At 42.1% G+C, this 16740-nt stretch overlaps 2 protein-coding genes across 2 annotated transcripts; one reads left to right on the top strand and one right to left on the bottom strand.

The window, feature by feature from the left end:
* The first annotated feature begins 1278 nt into the window (after nt 1-1278).
* Nucleotides 1279-9708, top strand: f3a (coagulation factor III, tissue factor a). Its single transcript, XM_084034198.1, has 6 exons — nt 1279-1443; nt 3778-3889; nt 4368-4561; nt 5368-5549; nt 5646-5814; nt 8147-9708. Exons 1-6 carry the CDS (start codon nt 1377-1379, stop codon nt 8290-8292), a joined length of 870 nt encoding a protein of 289 aa, XP_083890324.1. The 5' UTR covers nt 1279-1376; the 3' UTR covers nt 8293-9708.
* Nucleotides 9709-10106: 398 nt separating this feature from the next.
* acp5b (acid phosphatase 5b, tartrate resistant) lies at nt 10107-14520 on the bottom strand. Its single transcript, XM_084033270.1, has 6 exons — nt 14362-14520; nt 13902-14092; nt 12609-12736; nt 11796-11987; nt 11413-11560; nt 10107-10541 (listed from the first exon to the last, which is right to left on the bottom strand). Exons 1-6 carry the CDS (start codon nt 14435-14437, stop codon nt 10302-10304), a joined length of 975 nt encoding a protein of 324 aa, XP_083889396.1. The 5' UTR covers nt 14438-14520; the 3' UTR covers nt 10107-10301.
* Nucleotides 14521-16740: the final 2220 nt, after the last annotated feature.

Raw genomic sequence — 16740 nt, 5'->3', positions numbered from 1 at the left:
CCCAGAAATGTAACAGTCTCTCGAGTGTTTTTACACTGTTTTAACATGAATGGCTAGTAGCTAGTTACTAAAATGAAAACTGTAGACACTGATGAAGACAAGATGTGTTGAAGACAGGAAGAACCTTTGCTAATGAAGAGAAGTCCAAATTACACTGGGATGGTCCTTTAATGTACATTAATAATCAAAGATGGTCATTTCTCATAAACTTCTATACAATCTTCAGACTTCTTGCCAGTAGAGAGAATGACATTTTAAGGCACTTCAGGTTTGGCTGCACTTCTCAAAACTGGATGTAACAGCCTGGGACGGAGGATGTCTTACTAATAAGTGATAAGTGATTTGGGCCAATACAAATAAAATGTAATTAAACTGAATTAGAACTGAATTATTGCCCCCAGCTGGTGCACAGTAGCCGAAAAAGGTTATTGTGAACCACTGGGGCTTAAGTGAGCTGTTGGCTCATAAACGTGAGCCTCACCTTCACCTTTATCTCAGACTTACTGTCTAAAGCTAATAAAAGTTTGCAGCATGACTGAGTATGAATATGAGTAACTGTTCTATTGTAGAAGGTGTTCAGACATGGGTGTCTGTTATTGCAGTATAAAACCCTGTGACATGACCCTGTGAGAACTACTCACCACATGATATCACTATTTATGATTACATAAATAGTGTTCAAATTCAAGTAATTCTACACCAAAAAGGATATGTTGACATAATGTATTTGTCATAATATTTGTAAGAAATGAAAGTGAAAACATTTCAACTTCCAGTATTACATCAATTGATTGATTATTATGTATGGATTAAAGGACAAAGAAACAAAAATATCAGAAGGATAACATGTTAACGTGAAAACACTTATTTCCAACAGGGTCCCAACATTTTAGAAGAAAGTCAACACAAGAGACATTCAACACAAAAATTCACAAGAAAGCAACCCCAGCAGCATGCCGACGTCATTGTAAAACCACCAAAAATCCCTTCCCGTTTCTTATAACTAGATTTCTGTAGAGAAAATGTTCCATCTTATTGGTTCTGCTAAAACCATCGTCTGGTTCTCTGGACCAGTAATACGTCACGGCTGGTGTGCGTGCGTGTTGTAATCCAGTAGAATCCCTCCATGCAGCCGCTCAATGACCTCAGCGGGACAGGCGCGCACGCGCACTCTAGCTGCATGTATAATAGCGGTTCTCGTCTGGTGACGCTGCAGGCGGACGCTCCATATTTGGCCATGCCGCGCGCTCTTAGATTCCTATAAGCAGCGGTTTGGTAGTCGGAGCGACTAAAGCGAGGCGGAAGGATTCGTAGACGGTACGAGGAGCGGACATAGCGCAGACTTCATCCTCTGGAAGGTGGAGGAATATACCGACATGGTGACAATCACGCTCCCAGCAGCTCTGGTGACCGTCTTCTTCCTGTCCACACACTCTGTCTCAGGTGAGTCCACGCAGACGTACGGTACAGCATGAACAGGGTGTGTGCAGTTATTACAGTGAGAATGAGAAAACGTGCATTTATAGCACATTTAAGGTCTAAAGGTCATTCTATAGAACCACCAGGTTAATTTGATTGATGAATGTTTGCCTGCACGTACTTTATACATTTACATACTTTCTCTTATTTGTTTATAGTAGGCTACTTGTGGTTGTGTAGAAAGTGTGAGTTTCCAAGTAAGTCATTGTGGGAATGCTTTTTTAGTTATCTTGGAACTTCTTGTCGATTTTTAAGAAATATTTCTGAGAAGAGACTACGTTACACTTAAGTACTAAAATCATGCTGCCACATCTACATTGCACACCTCACTTTATCCAACCTATACTAGAACTTTTTTATAAATTATTGTATGTATTTTATTATTATTATTATTATTATTATTATTTTACATTGTTTATTGATATTTGTACATGTGCATCTTTTAGAGTCTTTATCACTGCTTTGGAGTGAAACTGCCAAACGGAGTTTTGTTGTATCTCGCTATACAATGACAAAAAAACTATCTATCTATCTATCTATCTATCTATCTATCTATCTATCTATCTATCTATCTATCTATCTATCTATCATTATTTCAGAATGTATTTGTTCTCTCTGTGTAATCATACCGATTTAAATTTTAAGATCATTGTAACAACCTGTTAATATCTTAAAGAGAATCAAACAAGTGGTCACTAAATCTATTATCCATTATGATTTTCAGTTGCCTTACTTTTTAATGTCCGGGTTATGATTTGTCACATGCGAGGAGCTTAGACGTTGATTACCAAACATAGACCAGAATGTCACCTGAATGCATGTTTGCACCAAGCGCTGAGTCTGAACATTTGGGTGTTTGTTGTTTCTGCTTCTGCAGTACGGGGTGTGTTGTGTTATGTAATGAATATGGTCCTATGTAGTTTCTATTGAAGGGAACACTTAAATCACACATCAGATCTTGATGAGCAAATTTTTCAAGTTGAAAAACTTAAATGATGCAAGTTTTTTGAGAACAAAATGACGTAACAATCGTGGAAACCACAATCATCAACTCGTTGAGGGCTGGATTCAAAATCCCACTGTCCAACGGTGGATTTCACCACAGCAGCTCATCATGTGACTCAGTAGTGTGTTTGGCCTCCGTGTGTCGGTATGAACTCCCGACATCATCTGGGGTGGAATGGTGTCCTGGTAGTCTCCTCCCAGACCTGGATCACGGCATCAGTGAGCTCCTTGACAGTCCGTGGCGGTACTTGGTGGCGTCGGATGCACCGATACTGACAATCGCTCTGGGGAGCAGTCAGGTTACCGTCGGCTACGACATGGAGGTCTGTGTGATCCTCCAAACATATCTCTCCCCAGACCATCACTGACCCGCCACCAAACCAGTGATGCTGGATGATGTTTCACGCATTTCAGATGTGCTCAGTTTGAACCTGCTCTCATCTGTGAAGAGAACGGGACGCCAATCCTGGTGTACGCCCATGGAGCTGCACGTTGCCCTGCTGTGAGACCAGGTCCCACTAGAGGACGCTGGGCCCTCATGTGTCTCCACATGGAGTCTGTTTCTGACAGCCTGCTGGAGGTCATTTTGTGGGACTCTGGCAATGCTCCTCCTGGTCCTTCTACGGTCCTGTCCAGCTCTCCTCGTGTAACGGCTGGTCTCCTGGTATCTCCTCCATGCTCTTGTGCTGGGAGACACAGCAAAGCCACCTCACATCTGGATGTGGATCCTGGAGGAGCTGGACTACCTGTGAACCTGATTGGGCTGCAGGTACCGCCTCATGCTCTTAGCTGTGACAAGGACACGAGCAGAACCAGAACTAGAGAAGAACCAGTCAGGAAGAAAAGAAGAGAGAAACTGTCTGTGGCCTCCTCATCAGAACCTCCCATGTAGGGGCTTGTACTGCTTTTGCCTCCATTGCTCCTGTTGTCACTTGTTGGCACCAAAGCAGCTGAAACGGATTCACACTCACTCGCTTCCTAAATGGACAGACTGATCTCCCTGAAGTTTACACGACTTTGTTAGACTTTATTATATATATTATAAAGCTGTGTAGTTACTCTGGTTTTATGTAGTTAGTATGGTCCTATGTCATACGTCTGTTGTTAAGATTTTATTCAACATAAAGTGTAGGCTAGTGTTCATAAGGTGAAAGGTCAAAAAAACATATTCCATGTATCTGCAAAGTAAATACATGAGCTGCAGTGTTTTGTTAGCTGTGTATGATTTCTTATTTGACCTTTCATCATCTCACATTGGGAATAGTTTTTTACGTGACCTCTCTGTTTTCCCAGGCAACTATCCCAGAGCACAGAATGTCACGTGGAAATCCACAAACTTTAAAACCATTTTGAGCTGGGGGCCCGAACCATCAGCTGATTACTCCTACTCAGTGGAGTTCTCCACGTAAGTACCTGCATCCAAATCCTCCACCGGTCCCTTTTCAAGACGTTTCATTCCCAGCGTATCCGTGGCGTTAACGTATTCGCCACAAAGACATCCAGGTTATGGATTGAAGTCCACTCCCCTCTGAATGCTGAGCAGTAACCTTGAGGGAGAGATGCATGGCTGCACAGAGAATCCATTACTGATCCAGGACAAGATTGTGCAGGAATGTTGATTTTAGGCCAGAGATCTTAAAACAGAAAGATAACGCCGAGGCATTAATAATTCACTAAGACAAAATGAAACGAGTCCAGAACATTAAAACCAATATCTAATACGCTTTACGTTTTCTATGTAAAGGTGTCTCCTCTGTGATTCGTTCTTACATTCTGACAGTCGTGTTAACGTCTTAATCACATATTCTTGTAAGACTTAAATGCTTTAATTCTCAGCAGATGTTTGAACCGTTGCATCTGTGTGACGTGTCTAACTGTTGCAGGCTTGGCGCCGACAGAAAGAAGGACCGTCACTGTATCCGCTCCTCCGTGGCGGTCTGTGATCTGTCCAGCTCTTTAACGGACCTGAACGCCTACTACACAGCAGACGTCCTGTCTGAACCCCCACGGGGGGCCACCTCGGACCTCATCGAGTTCCCCTCCACGCAGTCACCTCGATTCTGCCCCTACAAAGACAGTAAGTTCTTTTGTTTCCATGAAAAAACATTTCCAAAACACTGTGCCGCACAATTGCAATTTCCTAAAATCAAAAATTCCGGCAGAAAATGTCTAAGTTGCTTCTTTCACAGCCAATGAAAGTCAGTTATGAGACAGAAACAGAAGTTAGATAGAAATAGATCTGTACCACAGAGTGAATGAATGTAAAGAATGAAATCAATACATGTATTATTATTAGTAACGTTTAAGTGGTTTGTATTAGGTCTGCAACTAATGATTGGGTTCATAATCTATACATCTGCAGTCTATGTTCTGAATTATTGATCAACTGCTTTATATAAATCATCAGAAGAAAGTTGCTCATCGAATAAAAAAATGCTTGAGTGCCCAGGATGATGTCATCAAAGTTAAAAATGCAAAAACATTTAATTTACTAGAATGTTCAGATAATGAAGTGCAGCAAAATTCACAATTGAGGACTTTAAACTAGAGATTGTTGCCGATAAAGTAGCTGGACTTATACTGTATAGTGCTTTTTGAGATACTCAGATGCTTTACATGAGATGCTGGACAAATACAAATACAGAAAACAAAATAAAGAGTTGAAAAAATCAAGATACAAATACAAAAATACAGAAATACAAATACAACATTTAGGGGTTTGAAAGTTCAGGTGTACAATATGATACAATACAGTAATAGAAATAAAGGACACAACTGAAAATAAGGCCCAAGCAGTAAATAAATAAGGTTATTGTTATAAGGTGCAGAGAGGCTTAGCTTTCTGACTTCATGTGAAGACATCCTGTTGTCCCTCCCTCACAGCTGACATCGGCAGACCTGAATTCAAGCTGGAGTTAAGCCAAGACAAAAAGACCACCACCCTGTATGTGACTGACCCACTCACCGCCCTGTTTAAAGACAACCGCCAGTTGAACATCAGGGATGTTTTCTCCGATGAGTTGCAGTATAAAGTCACCTATCGGAAAAATAAGAGCACCGGCAAGGTGAGCATCAGCAGACATTAAAACGTCAGCCTCAATCTCCTATGAATATGAATATGATGATAGCAACGATGTGCCTTCCTCCTGCGTTATCTGCAGAAAGTGCTCATCTCTAAGACCAACGTCATCCAGCTGACTGATCTGGACCGCGGGGAGAGCTACTGCTTCAACGTCCAGGCCTTCATTCCCAGTCGCAGCAGTGACAAGCAGCTGGGAGAGCTGAGCCAGGCCCAGTGCTCCGACGGCGACAACCAGTCCATCTTTGAAGGTCAGCTGTCCTCATTGTTACAGAGGCTGCAGGGACATTTCAGGGCTTTACTTGGTTGAGACATTCAAGAGCAAGCTACATCAGAAACATTGGGGTTCAGAAGGGAGCATGTTTGGTTACTACTAATTATCCGAGATCATTATGAGTATTAATATTATTATAAATATTCATAATAATGAATAATCCAACCTGGGACCAGGGACCAATAAGCGAACCGTTGATCTAGTCTCAAGGCAGTTCACTCAGAATGCCATGTTTTTATCATCTACTTTCACTCTGGGATGAAAAGTGAAGATGGAGTCCGAGCGCTGACCCAACAACCAGCTGTTATGACAATGTTCACACAGCAGTAAACAAAACAACACCGTTTATTTGACTTTACTGAAATCACCATGACACCGCAATCAATAAACCCTTATTCTGTGACTACACTAATGACATCACACAGGAAAGCGTGTGTGTGTGTGTATAGATGAGAACGATGGAGGGGGAGGGGGCTCGACGGCAAGATGGTGGATGTGGTCACCTTGGTGATGAGGTCATCCCGTGGAGAACGGAGAATGTGATGAGACGTTAGAGGTTGGTGAGAGGCAAGGCTGACCACCACGCGGTGACTGTAGGGCATGTGTGTGTGTGTGTGTGTGTGTGTGTGTGTTCCTTTCCATGGCAGCGGGAGGAAAACCTGGCTGCCATGTAATTTTATCACTCAGAAGCAGCTCCGATCTTTAAGTGATGAAGGACAGCGTGTTGGTCTTGATGGTGAAAAACTAACAGGTTAAAACACCCTAATGAGAAGCAACAACAAGGAACCCTTAAATACAACAGCTGCCCAGACAGAGCAGAGACTTCCCTTGACGGAGTGGGTAATGTGTGTGACGTCCGCTGACGCATCCAGCAGAGTTTCTTCAACAACAACGGGCCGTTAAAGGTGGCTAAAGTCGACTAGAATGAAAGAGAGCGGGTCGTAGATGTTATCCTTCTCTTTCGTGAAGAACGGATCCTACTGGATCCAAAAATAATATGTTTGTGGATTTACTTCCTGCAGCGACTGGTGTCACAGAAAGGTGGCGGTCTGCTCTTAGATCTGTTTTCTCAAATGACAGACATCAACATCCTGGCATTGTACTACCATTCACAACTGAAAATGAAAATAGCGAGTTGACAGACAGATGCTTTGACTTCCGACACAGTTAAAGAGTAAAACTTACGTTATTATTATTTCTGCTCAGTGTTAACAGTCCGGTCTTGAGCTGGTTCTAGATCTGATGTTATATCATACAATACTACACGTCATTGGAAATAAAGGAGCCCATCCTCTCATCACCTATTAGTTCAAATAGTCACTTTAAAGGGTAGCATGTTGTAGTGCTCAACCTTGTCTGAAAGTAAATGACTGAGGTCACGCGATGGATGTAAAAACACTGATGGAGCAGCAGATTAGATAAGATTCCCGTCTCCGTCCATCTGTGGCACTCGGTGTTCAGAGTTGTGGTTTCTGAATCCAGCAGCACCCTCTAGTGGGAGTGTGTGTGTGTGTGTGTGTGTAGGCTGGGATTGACCGCTCAGAGCTAGGGTTGGTTTTAGGTGATGTGCATTCACCCAGGAAATGATGACACAGCTGATGTCATAGGTTTATTGTTGGTATACGTGTGCTTCTGCAAGGCAAAAAAAAATGTGTCATATCGCAACATAACAGTATGGATCACAATAATAATAACAATACTAATAATGATTCATTTCAGGTCAAATGAAGTGTGATAGGGCTTGACAGAAGGGACTTTGTATAAATGTAAAGCAAACTGCCTCATTAGGAGTAAACAACCTCCTTCATTCTCTTCAAGGAAGGAAAAACGTACCTGTGACCGCGTGGTCTTAGACCGCCATCTAGCGGTAAAACCCAGTAATAGCAGTAGTGCCTCAAGCACATGACCGACAGACCTGCCACATTAATCACCACACTCGCCGACAGCACGTGGTGACACTGTTACTACTCCTCATTACATAAACACTGATTATTTTGACCCAATCCCACCAAAGGTGAATTAATCCGCCGCTGAAAATAGTCCCCAACAAATTCCTACAGTTTACCGTGTGCAGCTGTTTTAGGAAAATATTTTTCATTAGTTTTTCAAAAAATGAAACTATATATGTGTGATCTGTGTGATCTGTTAGAGTAAGTAAGATCCAGTGGGTTTGGGGATGACAGCTGAGAACAAAGTACATATTTAGCTGCAGTGTGTTCAACCTTTAGAGTGTATTTCATTCTCCAGCATATTTGACTGTGAAGTTAAAAGCTCTTTAATGTAATGTCTCCTCGTTTTGTCTTCCTCAGTGTATTCAGTGGGTGTGATTGCTGCTGCCATCTTCCTCATCCTGCTGCTGATCGGCCTCATCATTGCTGTAACAGTGGTCTGCTATAAGCGCAGGAAGAACGCTCTGAAAAAAGGAAAAGAAGGAGAACCACTCCAGGATTTATAGTCTCACACATACACACACAGGTGTAGTACAACAGGCTGATGTCTCGGCAGGTCGCGGAATGGTCACCAAATACAAGTTCAGGGACACAAATTGTCTCTCAGCACTAAAACAATGTCAATGTTAATCAGGATCCTTTTTCATGGTGGACACATTAATAGTAGTATTAAATAATGAGTAGGACTTTTTATACGTTTAACTGCCAGACTAGTGTTCAAAAAAGTGTTGAGACCAAACTGTATGCACTTAGAATCTCAACCACCAGTCCTGTGTTGTTGTGAAGTGACGCGTTGGTGATGCTTTTCCTGAACCTAACGTTGGTTTTGTTGACTAAACCTAACGTTAGTTTTATGTCTAAACCTGTCGTCACTGAGTCAGAAATAGAGACAAAAAAATAAAAAAATATTGTAGAGGTCTGCAGTCCCCCAGAGGTCTACGATAGTAGCTCATATGAGTCCAGAGACCAGACCAGACCATGTGGAGAAACCAGAGACTGTCTATGGGCCAAACAACAAGGTCGCTGCTGTATTTCTGTCTAGATTACCTTATTTGGAGTGTTGATGGAGCAGCTACAATGTTAGCATAGCCTAGCACCCATCAACCAGACTCCATTCAGAAAACAAGCATTTTCAACGTGTTTTGCTTGTGGTCTTACAGACAGACCTAACAAAGCATGACTTCAGACTTTTTACTGATCACCATCATTATGGAGTTATTTCAGAATCCTTTTCATCTGGTTGTTGCTATTAAATCACAAAACCATCGTGGTAAACCAGCCAATGTGCGTCTCTCTAGATCCAGTGAATCCAGCTTGGTGAAATTCATCGAGCACATATAGATGATGTCATTAACCTGGTTGGGGTCGACATGGAGATAAGCCCCGCCTCCTCTCTGGCACGTCTAAGCGAGTGACGCACACAGAAACATATAAACAACTGTGATGCTGCTGTCAAACTACTGCCGCTTCGCGTTCGTGTGAACACACTTTCAGAATATGTTCCATATATTTGCTTCTTTCTGCTGCAGAAACATACATTGTTTGAACACTCCTACTGTAAGCACTGCTGAAGCTGTAATATTCCATTTATATTGTCTTTTATATTTGGTGAATGGTACCTCTGATAACTGTAGATAAACACTACCAACTCATTGTATTTATTGCTTTTTCTAAACTGTATATTTTTAACTTTAAATGATGAGGATTTTTGTGAAACTGGTGAAAATTACACTTTATGGGAAATCGGGATCTAGTGTATATATTTTTTTATATCTGATGCTTAATTTATTGTTTTTAATTCAAATTAACATATTTGTACATAATGTTTGTATATGATGATTTTAGCTATACTCCAGATTGTTGCAGATCATTTAATCATGTGGTGAAATGTTGAACAAAAATAAAGTTTTTACAGAACAGAACCAAGTTGTCCAATTTATTTTGACACACACACACACACACACACACACACACACACACACACACACACACACACACTCATAGCAGCAGAAATGTTTTGAAATGTAAACACTATTCTCTTTTAAATTAAGTATAATTGCATGTAGCTAGATCTAAAATAAGGAGATATAAGGGAACGAGAGGTTACAGTTCAGGTGAACAAGTTGCATTCCCATATTAATCGCTGACTGTAGCAGTTTTATAAGCATACGTTTTATATGTTTTTCAAGCATGAAGGCAGAAGGGTTCATTCACTGACTTGTGTTGAAGGCTCTTACACAATGACAATGTGTACAATAAGGATTCAGAAGGTCAAGTTTCAAGCACGCCCGATTGTTAAGCAATGAGTAGGCCTACTGCATTTATTTCTTTATTTCTTTATTGTGTTTTTGGGGGTTTTCGAGTCTCTCACGGAAGTTGGCGAGCGACTCTGCGGTCCTCACATCGGCAGGGAGCTTATTCCGCCATTGCAGCGCCAGGACGGGGAAGAGCAGGAGTAGTCTGTTACCAAAACACGGTTCTGCTGCAGAACATATCTGCAGACCGATGAAATGCCTCAGAGTGTGCGTGCTGGCAGCGCTGCCTGGTAAACGCATTTCCCATCAGTCTGCATGAAGCTGACCGTCATCTGATGCTCAGTGAGCTGGACGTAAGCGAGGCCGCCTCCTGTGTGATTGACGGGACTGGAGAAGAGCTGCCAGGACGGAGGAACACTGTCTCTGTGGCTGGTGGCAGGGTCACTCACCACCCCACTCCCACTAACCACATATGAGCTCCCATCATCCTCTCTGATAAACTGTTGAAAGAGGAGCCACAGACGTGTCAAAGGCAGTTGTACTTGTGATGTTGAGGCAATATTAGAGAAAAAACAAAACCAAATTCATGACAATATAAGTTCTGTATTCAAAATGACAGACATACCAGGGTTGTCCTCAACCAAAGACATCCTTAGTCAGCTAACACTCTACTCTACTCACACTGTCAACGAAGCGATTAGTTGATTTCATTATCAGAAATGTAGAGCTGAGCCTCTATAAAAAGAATTACACAAAACACTGACTTTCTTGGAAATAAGTCATTCAGCATAAACAGGACTAAGTGAAACCTTGCTATCTATGTAACATGACCTTCTCTAGAGCAGGTGTGCAGCATCAGTTACCATGGTGATCTACCAGCTAAGAAGTGAACCACCATCGTAGGACTGAAGAGTTAACCTGAAGTTAGCTTGCTAGACTTGAATGCTTCGTAGTGCAGGACTTTGGGAATCTGAATGATTGATTTAAATGTCCATGTGGACGTTGTAAATGACAGCCTAAGTGTAGCATTTACCTCATTAATAGATTCTATTGGCTTCAGTCAGAGTGTACATAAACCCACTCATTGTCATAAGAACACCTTAGACCCAACATTAGCTTATGGCATTCAAATTCAGAACTTATTCATCTTTCCTAAAACCTCTTCTTTATCTGACCATTACTTGATAACCTTTGAACTATTACTACTGGACTACGCTCCTTAGGAAAAAGCTTCTACTCTCTGTGTATCGGATAGAGCTGTAGCTACGTTTAAGGAAGTGATTTCACTGATCTCTTAATGAAACGGAGGACTTCTACTCTTGTAGATGAATCTGAATTAGACAGACGTTTTATGACTGATGATGTACATACCTGCATATTGTGATCATGGCCACACAGGTAAACAGTAACTCTGTACTTCTTCAGGAGGGGCCTCAGTCTGTTGACCAGACAGGATGTTGGTCCATGATGGCCGATGGACCACACAGGATAATGACCAGCCACCACAACGTAGTCTGACCTGGGACGAGCCACACAACGTGAGTGAATTCCAGACAACACTCATTCCTCTTGTTGCCAAGCATTTAAACTCTGCTCTCTTCCAAAGTACAATTTACTGCAGCTTCATGAGAAAGTCCCGTGGTGAGGTCGTAGGTTTACGTCCCTCGACTGACCAATGGGACCAGTTATAGGGCTGGCCCACTGGTCCAGCCAAACAATGTGTCACTGTATAACACTGTGTCTATTTTACACACCTACTGCTGGCTAGTTTCGACCTGATCCACTGCCAGTGCTGCTCTGCTGCTTTGGGGTTCTCTGGTCCTGAAGGCTGGGTCAGGTCGTAGGTGTTTCCACATAACACCACGGTGTCAATCATCAGGATGCTCACTGACACGTTTGTGTGTGGGGCAGTAAATTGGAGATCATAGTAGAGGCCTGGATAATTCCTACAGGCACAAACACACTTAATGATATGATACAAATATATGCAAGCAGGTAGATCAGACACTGAGCTGTTTCAGTGGTCATGTGATGATCATGAAGTGATGATTGTTGTTAGTTGCAGTTCATCAGGAAGAGAGACTCTGGAGATGGAAGTTGGTTAACTTTATACAGATGTGGCAAGTTGTAATGGCAACGATACATATAAACATGACTGCTCTGACCATCCTGCTTCATTGATTTGAATAGGAATGTCTCTTCTACTACTACTTATTTCTATGATGGCAACCCTGGGAAGTTAGGGGGCACTCACACTAGGCCTAGATTCACCATACCGTGCCGAACCGTGTTTACAATGTCTACTGACATAAAAAATTAAGAGAGAAGTAGGGTCACTTTCTCATAGATTTCTATACAATCAGATAGGAGTCTGCCCCTGATGGCCAGTAGAGAGAATGCAGAATTCAGAACTGTTGGTTGTCCCGATGACTTTTTGAAGCAAATTATCTTAATGTACATTAACAATCAAAGACGATAATACCAGTAAATTATACAGACTAAAGTGATAGTGGGAGGGATCCTGCCTGGAACTGTTGCTATTGATGTTTGTGTAGTTTGATAGTTACCATCGTTGGGACACGTGTGAGTAGGCCATCTGAGCTGAGATGTTACCCCTGTGGTCATGGTTTCCACCAATCAGGTACCATGGGATATCCAGCAGAGAGGGCTGCGAGAAGACCCTTTCAAATGTGTTCTGTGGATGAGAAAACTAACTGTCAAAGACCTGTGTAGGAGCTGTGCATTTTCATAGTTGCTGAGCAAATGTATGTGTTTAACATAGTGTGTGATTTGACTACTGTGAAGCCATGCCTAATTCCCAGCATGAAATTAGTTGGAAGTTGCCAATAAACCATGTTAATTATGTCGTTGCCAACAGCAGTAGTAGTAGTAGAAGTAGTAGCAGCAGTAGTAGTAGGAGTAGCAGCAGCCGAAGTAGTAGTAGTAGTAGTAGTAAAATAAGTAGTAGAAGTAGTAGCAGCAGTAGCAGCAATAGCAGTAGGAGTAGCAACAGCAGTTGGAATAGCAGCAGCAGTAGTAGTAGGAGTAGCAGCAGCAGTAGTAGTAGTAGTCGTAGTAGTAGTAGTAAAATAAGTAGCAGAAGTAGTAGCAGCAGTAGCAGCAATAGCAGTAGGAGTAGCAGCAGTAGTTGGAATAGCAGCAGCAGCAGTAGTAGTAGCAGTAGTAGTAGGAGTAGCGGCAGCAGAAGCTGCAGGAGTAGGAGTAGCAGCAGTAATAGTAGTAGCAGCAGCAGTAGTGGTAGAAGTAGAAGTAGTAGCCTAGTAGTAGTAGTGGTATTAGTAGCAGGCAGCAGGAGTAGTAGTAGTAGGAGTAGCAGCAGCAGTAGTAGTAGTAGTCGTAGTAGTAGTAGTAAAATAAGTAGCAGAAGTAGTAGCAGCAGTAGCAGCAATAGCAGTAGGAGTAGCAGCAGTAGTTGGAATAGCAGCAGCAGCAGTAGTAGTAGCAGTAGTAGTAGCAGCAGCAGAAGCTGCAGGAGTAGGAGTAGCAGCAATAATAGTAGTAGCAGCAGCAGTAGTGGTAGAAGTAGAAGTAGTAGCCTAGTAGTAGTAGTGGTGTTAGTAGCAGGCAGCAGGAGTAGTAGTAGTAGGAGTAGCAGCAGCAGCAGCAGTAGTAGTAGCACCAGCTGCAGCAGCAGCAGTAGTAGTAGTAGTAGTATTAGTAGGAGGAGGAGGAGTAGCAGCAGTAGTCAGCACTGTGAGAGTGAGTGGGAAGGAAATGATCCCTCACCAGCTTCTAGCCAGTTGTGTTCAGAGTATAAAAACCCAGTAACCCATGTAGACTGAGAGGTCTGCAAGGTAGCATGTGTGTCACTCTCCCAGTGTTTGCTTTTATGAGCTGACCTTAAAGCGGTGGTCTTCCACATTCTTGACACCACTGAAGTAGAAGTGATCTCCCAGGCTGAGGATAAAGTCCAGTCCCCCAGTCCGGGCCAGCCTGTCCACCTCGGCAGCAACAGCCTCCTCATGAGAAGTGTAGTAGGGCGGGAAGGGAACGCCTCCCCAGTCAGCGAGCACAGCAAATCTCAGAGCAGCTGTGAACAAGCACAGCACTCCATTTAGTGAGGTTTCAACACACACCTACGCATAGAAATAGAGTAGACGTAGAATGGACATTGAACTGATTTCTAATCGTATATGTGACATATTCAGTCAAACATACGAGGTGGTAACATTTCCCTGTGCTTTCCTTCATCAGAAATTGAGGATCAAATATTAAAAATAAATGTGAATTATAAGAATTCATCACGTGGTTTGCTGACGTTGATGATTAACTCTGAGTGAGCAGACAGCAGGACAGTACCTTGGTCCAGAGTTTGGAGCAGAGGCCAGCAGGTTTGGAGGCAGGTCAGCAGCAGCACACAGCTCCGTCTGTCCATGACTGATTTGTTTCAGCTCGCTTTCAAAGAGAAACTAAATTCGCCACAGTTGCAAAATTACTTCCTGTTACAGGCATTGCCAGAAAAACAGGATATGGAGTGACTCATTGACTCACCTCTACTAGTCTGCATTGATTTGTCTCGCTGTGCAGATCACATGACGCTCTACAGTCTGTTGTCACATGTTGTTTTAAATGTGCTATATGAATACATTCCCTCATTGGTAGTCTTTTTTGATACATCACAATTATGGGTGTGATTTGAATTCAAGATAATAATTACTTCTTTAAGACAGAGCTGTATATTCGTTTATGAGAAACTCTTAGTGTTGGTTTCTTTAAGCACAGATCTAAAGGAGCAAAACATTCTATCCTGATTATGAATAACAATGACTGATTATTAGATCATTTTGATGTATTTATTTTGTAGGACTGAGGCAGTGGAGCAGCAGTTTTGTGTAGATCAGTGCAAATCGAATCATTATTCCTTACATTGCTGGCCACCACGCTTTCTCATTTTAGCACAGCGAGAGGAATCGAACACAGTCGTGTTTTCATGAATATTGGGGAAATTACATTGAGTGTTTTAAGATACTTACCTGAGGCTACATCGGTAACAGATTGGAGCAGGAGTCGGAGTACTTTTAATAAGAACAAATACTCCCACTGACCCGTGACTATTACCACAATTAATTTTTTATTTAAAAACATTTTTTTTATTTTAAAGTTTTTCAATAAAGAATAAAAATAAGGTTGTCTGATTTGTAGTTGAGTGCCTGGTCTTTTACACAAAGCCAACCAGAACTGCTCCCAGACAATCCCGTGACCCATACTCTAACCTAACCCGAAACCAAATCCCACCCCAAAATTTAACGGTTTATGTTATGGGGATGAGCAATTGTCCCCATTTGGGCTAAAAACTAAAAAGGTGAGTCCCCACAATGTGAGTGTGTAATCAGATATACAGTATCTCCTCATATAATGGTACACACGTACACAAGTAATTCCAGTTATTTAGGCTGATAGAGTAGACGGATTGATTATAGATTAGGCTGGTTGAAAGGTCGGTGGAGGTCAGGACAGGTGACTGGACTCGTAGAACAGCATTGGAACAGAAGAGTTGCTCATGAGGAAGGACAGCTTGGTGGATCAGTGAGTCGGGGAGGCGTTGGGGGATCACAACAGAATGGCTTTCTGTGGTCCGACTCCAACATCCAGCCTCACACACTTTGAGGTCATTCCCATGAAGTCTGTGAGGGTTTAGTTCTGTCCCACTGTCAAATTGCTTGAAGACTCTCACACACATTCATGCACTTTCCATAAGTCTACAGTCCCCCAAAATTCTTAGTGCTGCGGCATTAAACATGGTAATCAGGGAAACCCATTCATTTGTTCCAAACATAAACAATGAGGACAAACACCAAATGCAGATGGAACCCAAGATCCTGGTCTGCTCACATTTCTGCCTACAGTCTGTTTTCTCTCCACTATGTGGCGCTGCAACGCTCCTGATGATGTTGGGCCTCTGAAATTCATCTTCTAGCCCTGCACCATGTGGAACGTGTCATATGTTGTTATATGACACTATAAATACATTTTAATTTAATTCACACCACACAGTATGCCTTTAAAAAACAACCATTAACAGCAGCGACACCCAGACGATTTCTAATAAATATTTGCATTACGTGGAATCGAAACTCCAGGAGAACAGCAGGAAGAGGCGAGAGTGGGATGCAAATATGCTATCATTATCATAATCGTATAATTCATATCACTTATAGAGTTGATAGTGTTTTAGACCATCAGTTTTTTTTTTTTTGCTCAGATAAACAGTCAAGGGTAAAAGCTGTTTTTCACATACGTGCAGAAAATCTGCAAGAGCGGCATCTGTCACCGAATCTCATGGTCACAGAAATGGTTGTAACACCTGTTAAAGAGGGAACAAATGCGTGGGTGTGTCGGTTACCTGCAGATTTATTTGGTTCTTTCCAGTGGATGAACCCCTTTTAATCTTTATGATGCCATGCTTTACTCTGTTTATTAGTCCTACATGTTTATGATAAGGCTGCAATTTAATGAAATATAGTGGCTGCTAGCAGAGATTTGGTCTTTTAGACTCCTCACATAATTACTCTTTAATAACACTGCAGTTTAATTCAAGTCAGATTTGAACTCTGAATCTCAGATTGTGGTCAATTTCATGCAAATGGTAACAGTGTTTATAAACAAAGACCGGTCCAAGAATGTTTTATGAAGCTGAGGGAGGAAGCAGAGATCTAATCACACACCTTCATTAACAAC

Source organism: Eutrigla gurnardus, assembly GCF_963514095.1.
Source record: "Eutrigla gurnardus genome assembly, chromosome: 18".
Classification (NCBI taxonomy): Eukaryota; Metazoa; Chordata; class Actinopteri; order Perciformes; family Triglidae; genus Eutrigla; species Eutrigla gurnardus.
Note: the sequence above shows the minus strand (reverse complement) of the source record. Positions and strands in the feature narration are given on the sequence as shown.

Bases quoted from the DNA above. Each gene is read 5' to 3' on its own strand.
- acp5b (XM_084033270.1), bottom strand. From the start codon at position 14,437: ATGGACAGACGGAGCTGTGTGCTGCTGCTGACCTGCCTCCAAACCTGC. The intron at 11,988-12,608 runs GTAACTATCAAA...TTGTGCCTGTAG, and splicing joins TCACACGTGTCCCAACGATG to GAATTATCCAGGCCTCTACT. The intron at 11,561-11,795 runs GTGTGTAAAATA...GGCTCGTCCCAG, and splicing joins TCGAAACTAGCCAGCAGTAG to GTCAGACTACGTTGTGGTGG.
- f3a (XM_084034198.1), top strand. From the start codon at position 1,377: ATGGTGACAATCACGCTCCCAGCAGCTCTGGTGACCGTCTTCTTCCTG. The intron at 1,444-3,777 runs GTGAGTCCACGC...CTGTTTTCCCAG, and splicing joins GTCCACACACTCTGTCTCAG to GCAACTATCCCAGAGCACAG. The intron at 5,550-5,645 runs GTGAGCATCAGC...CGTTATCTGCAG, and splicing joins AAAATAAGAGCACCGGCAAG to AAAGTGCTCATCTCTAAGAC.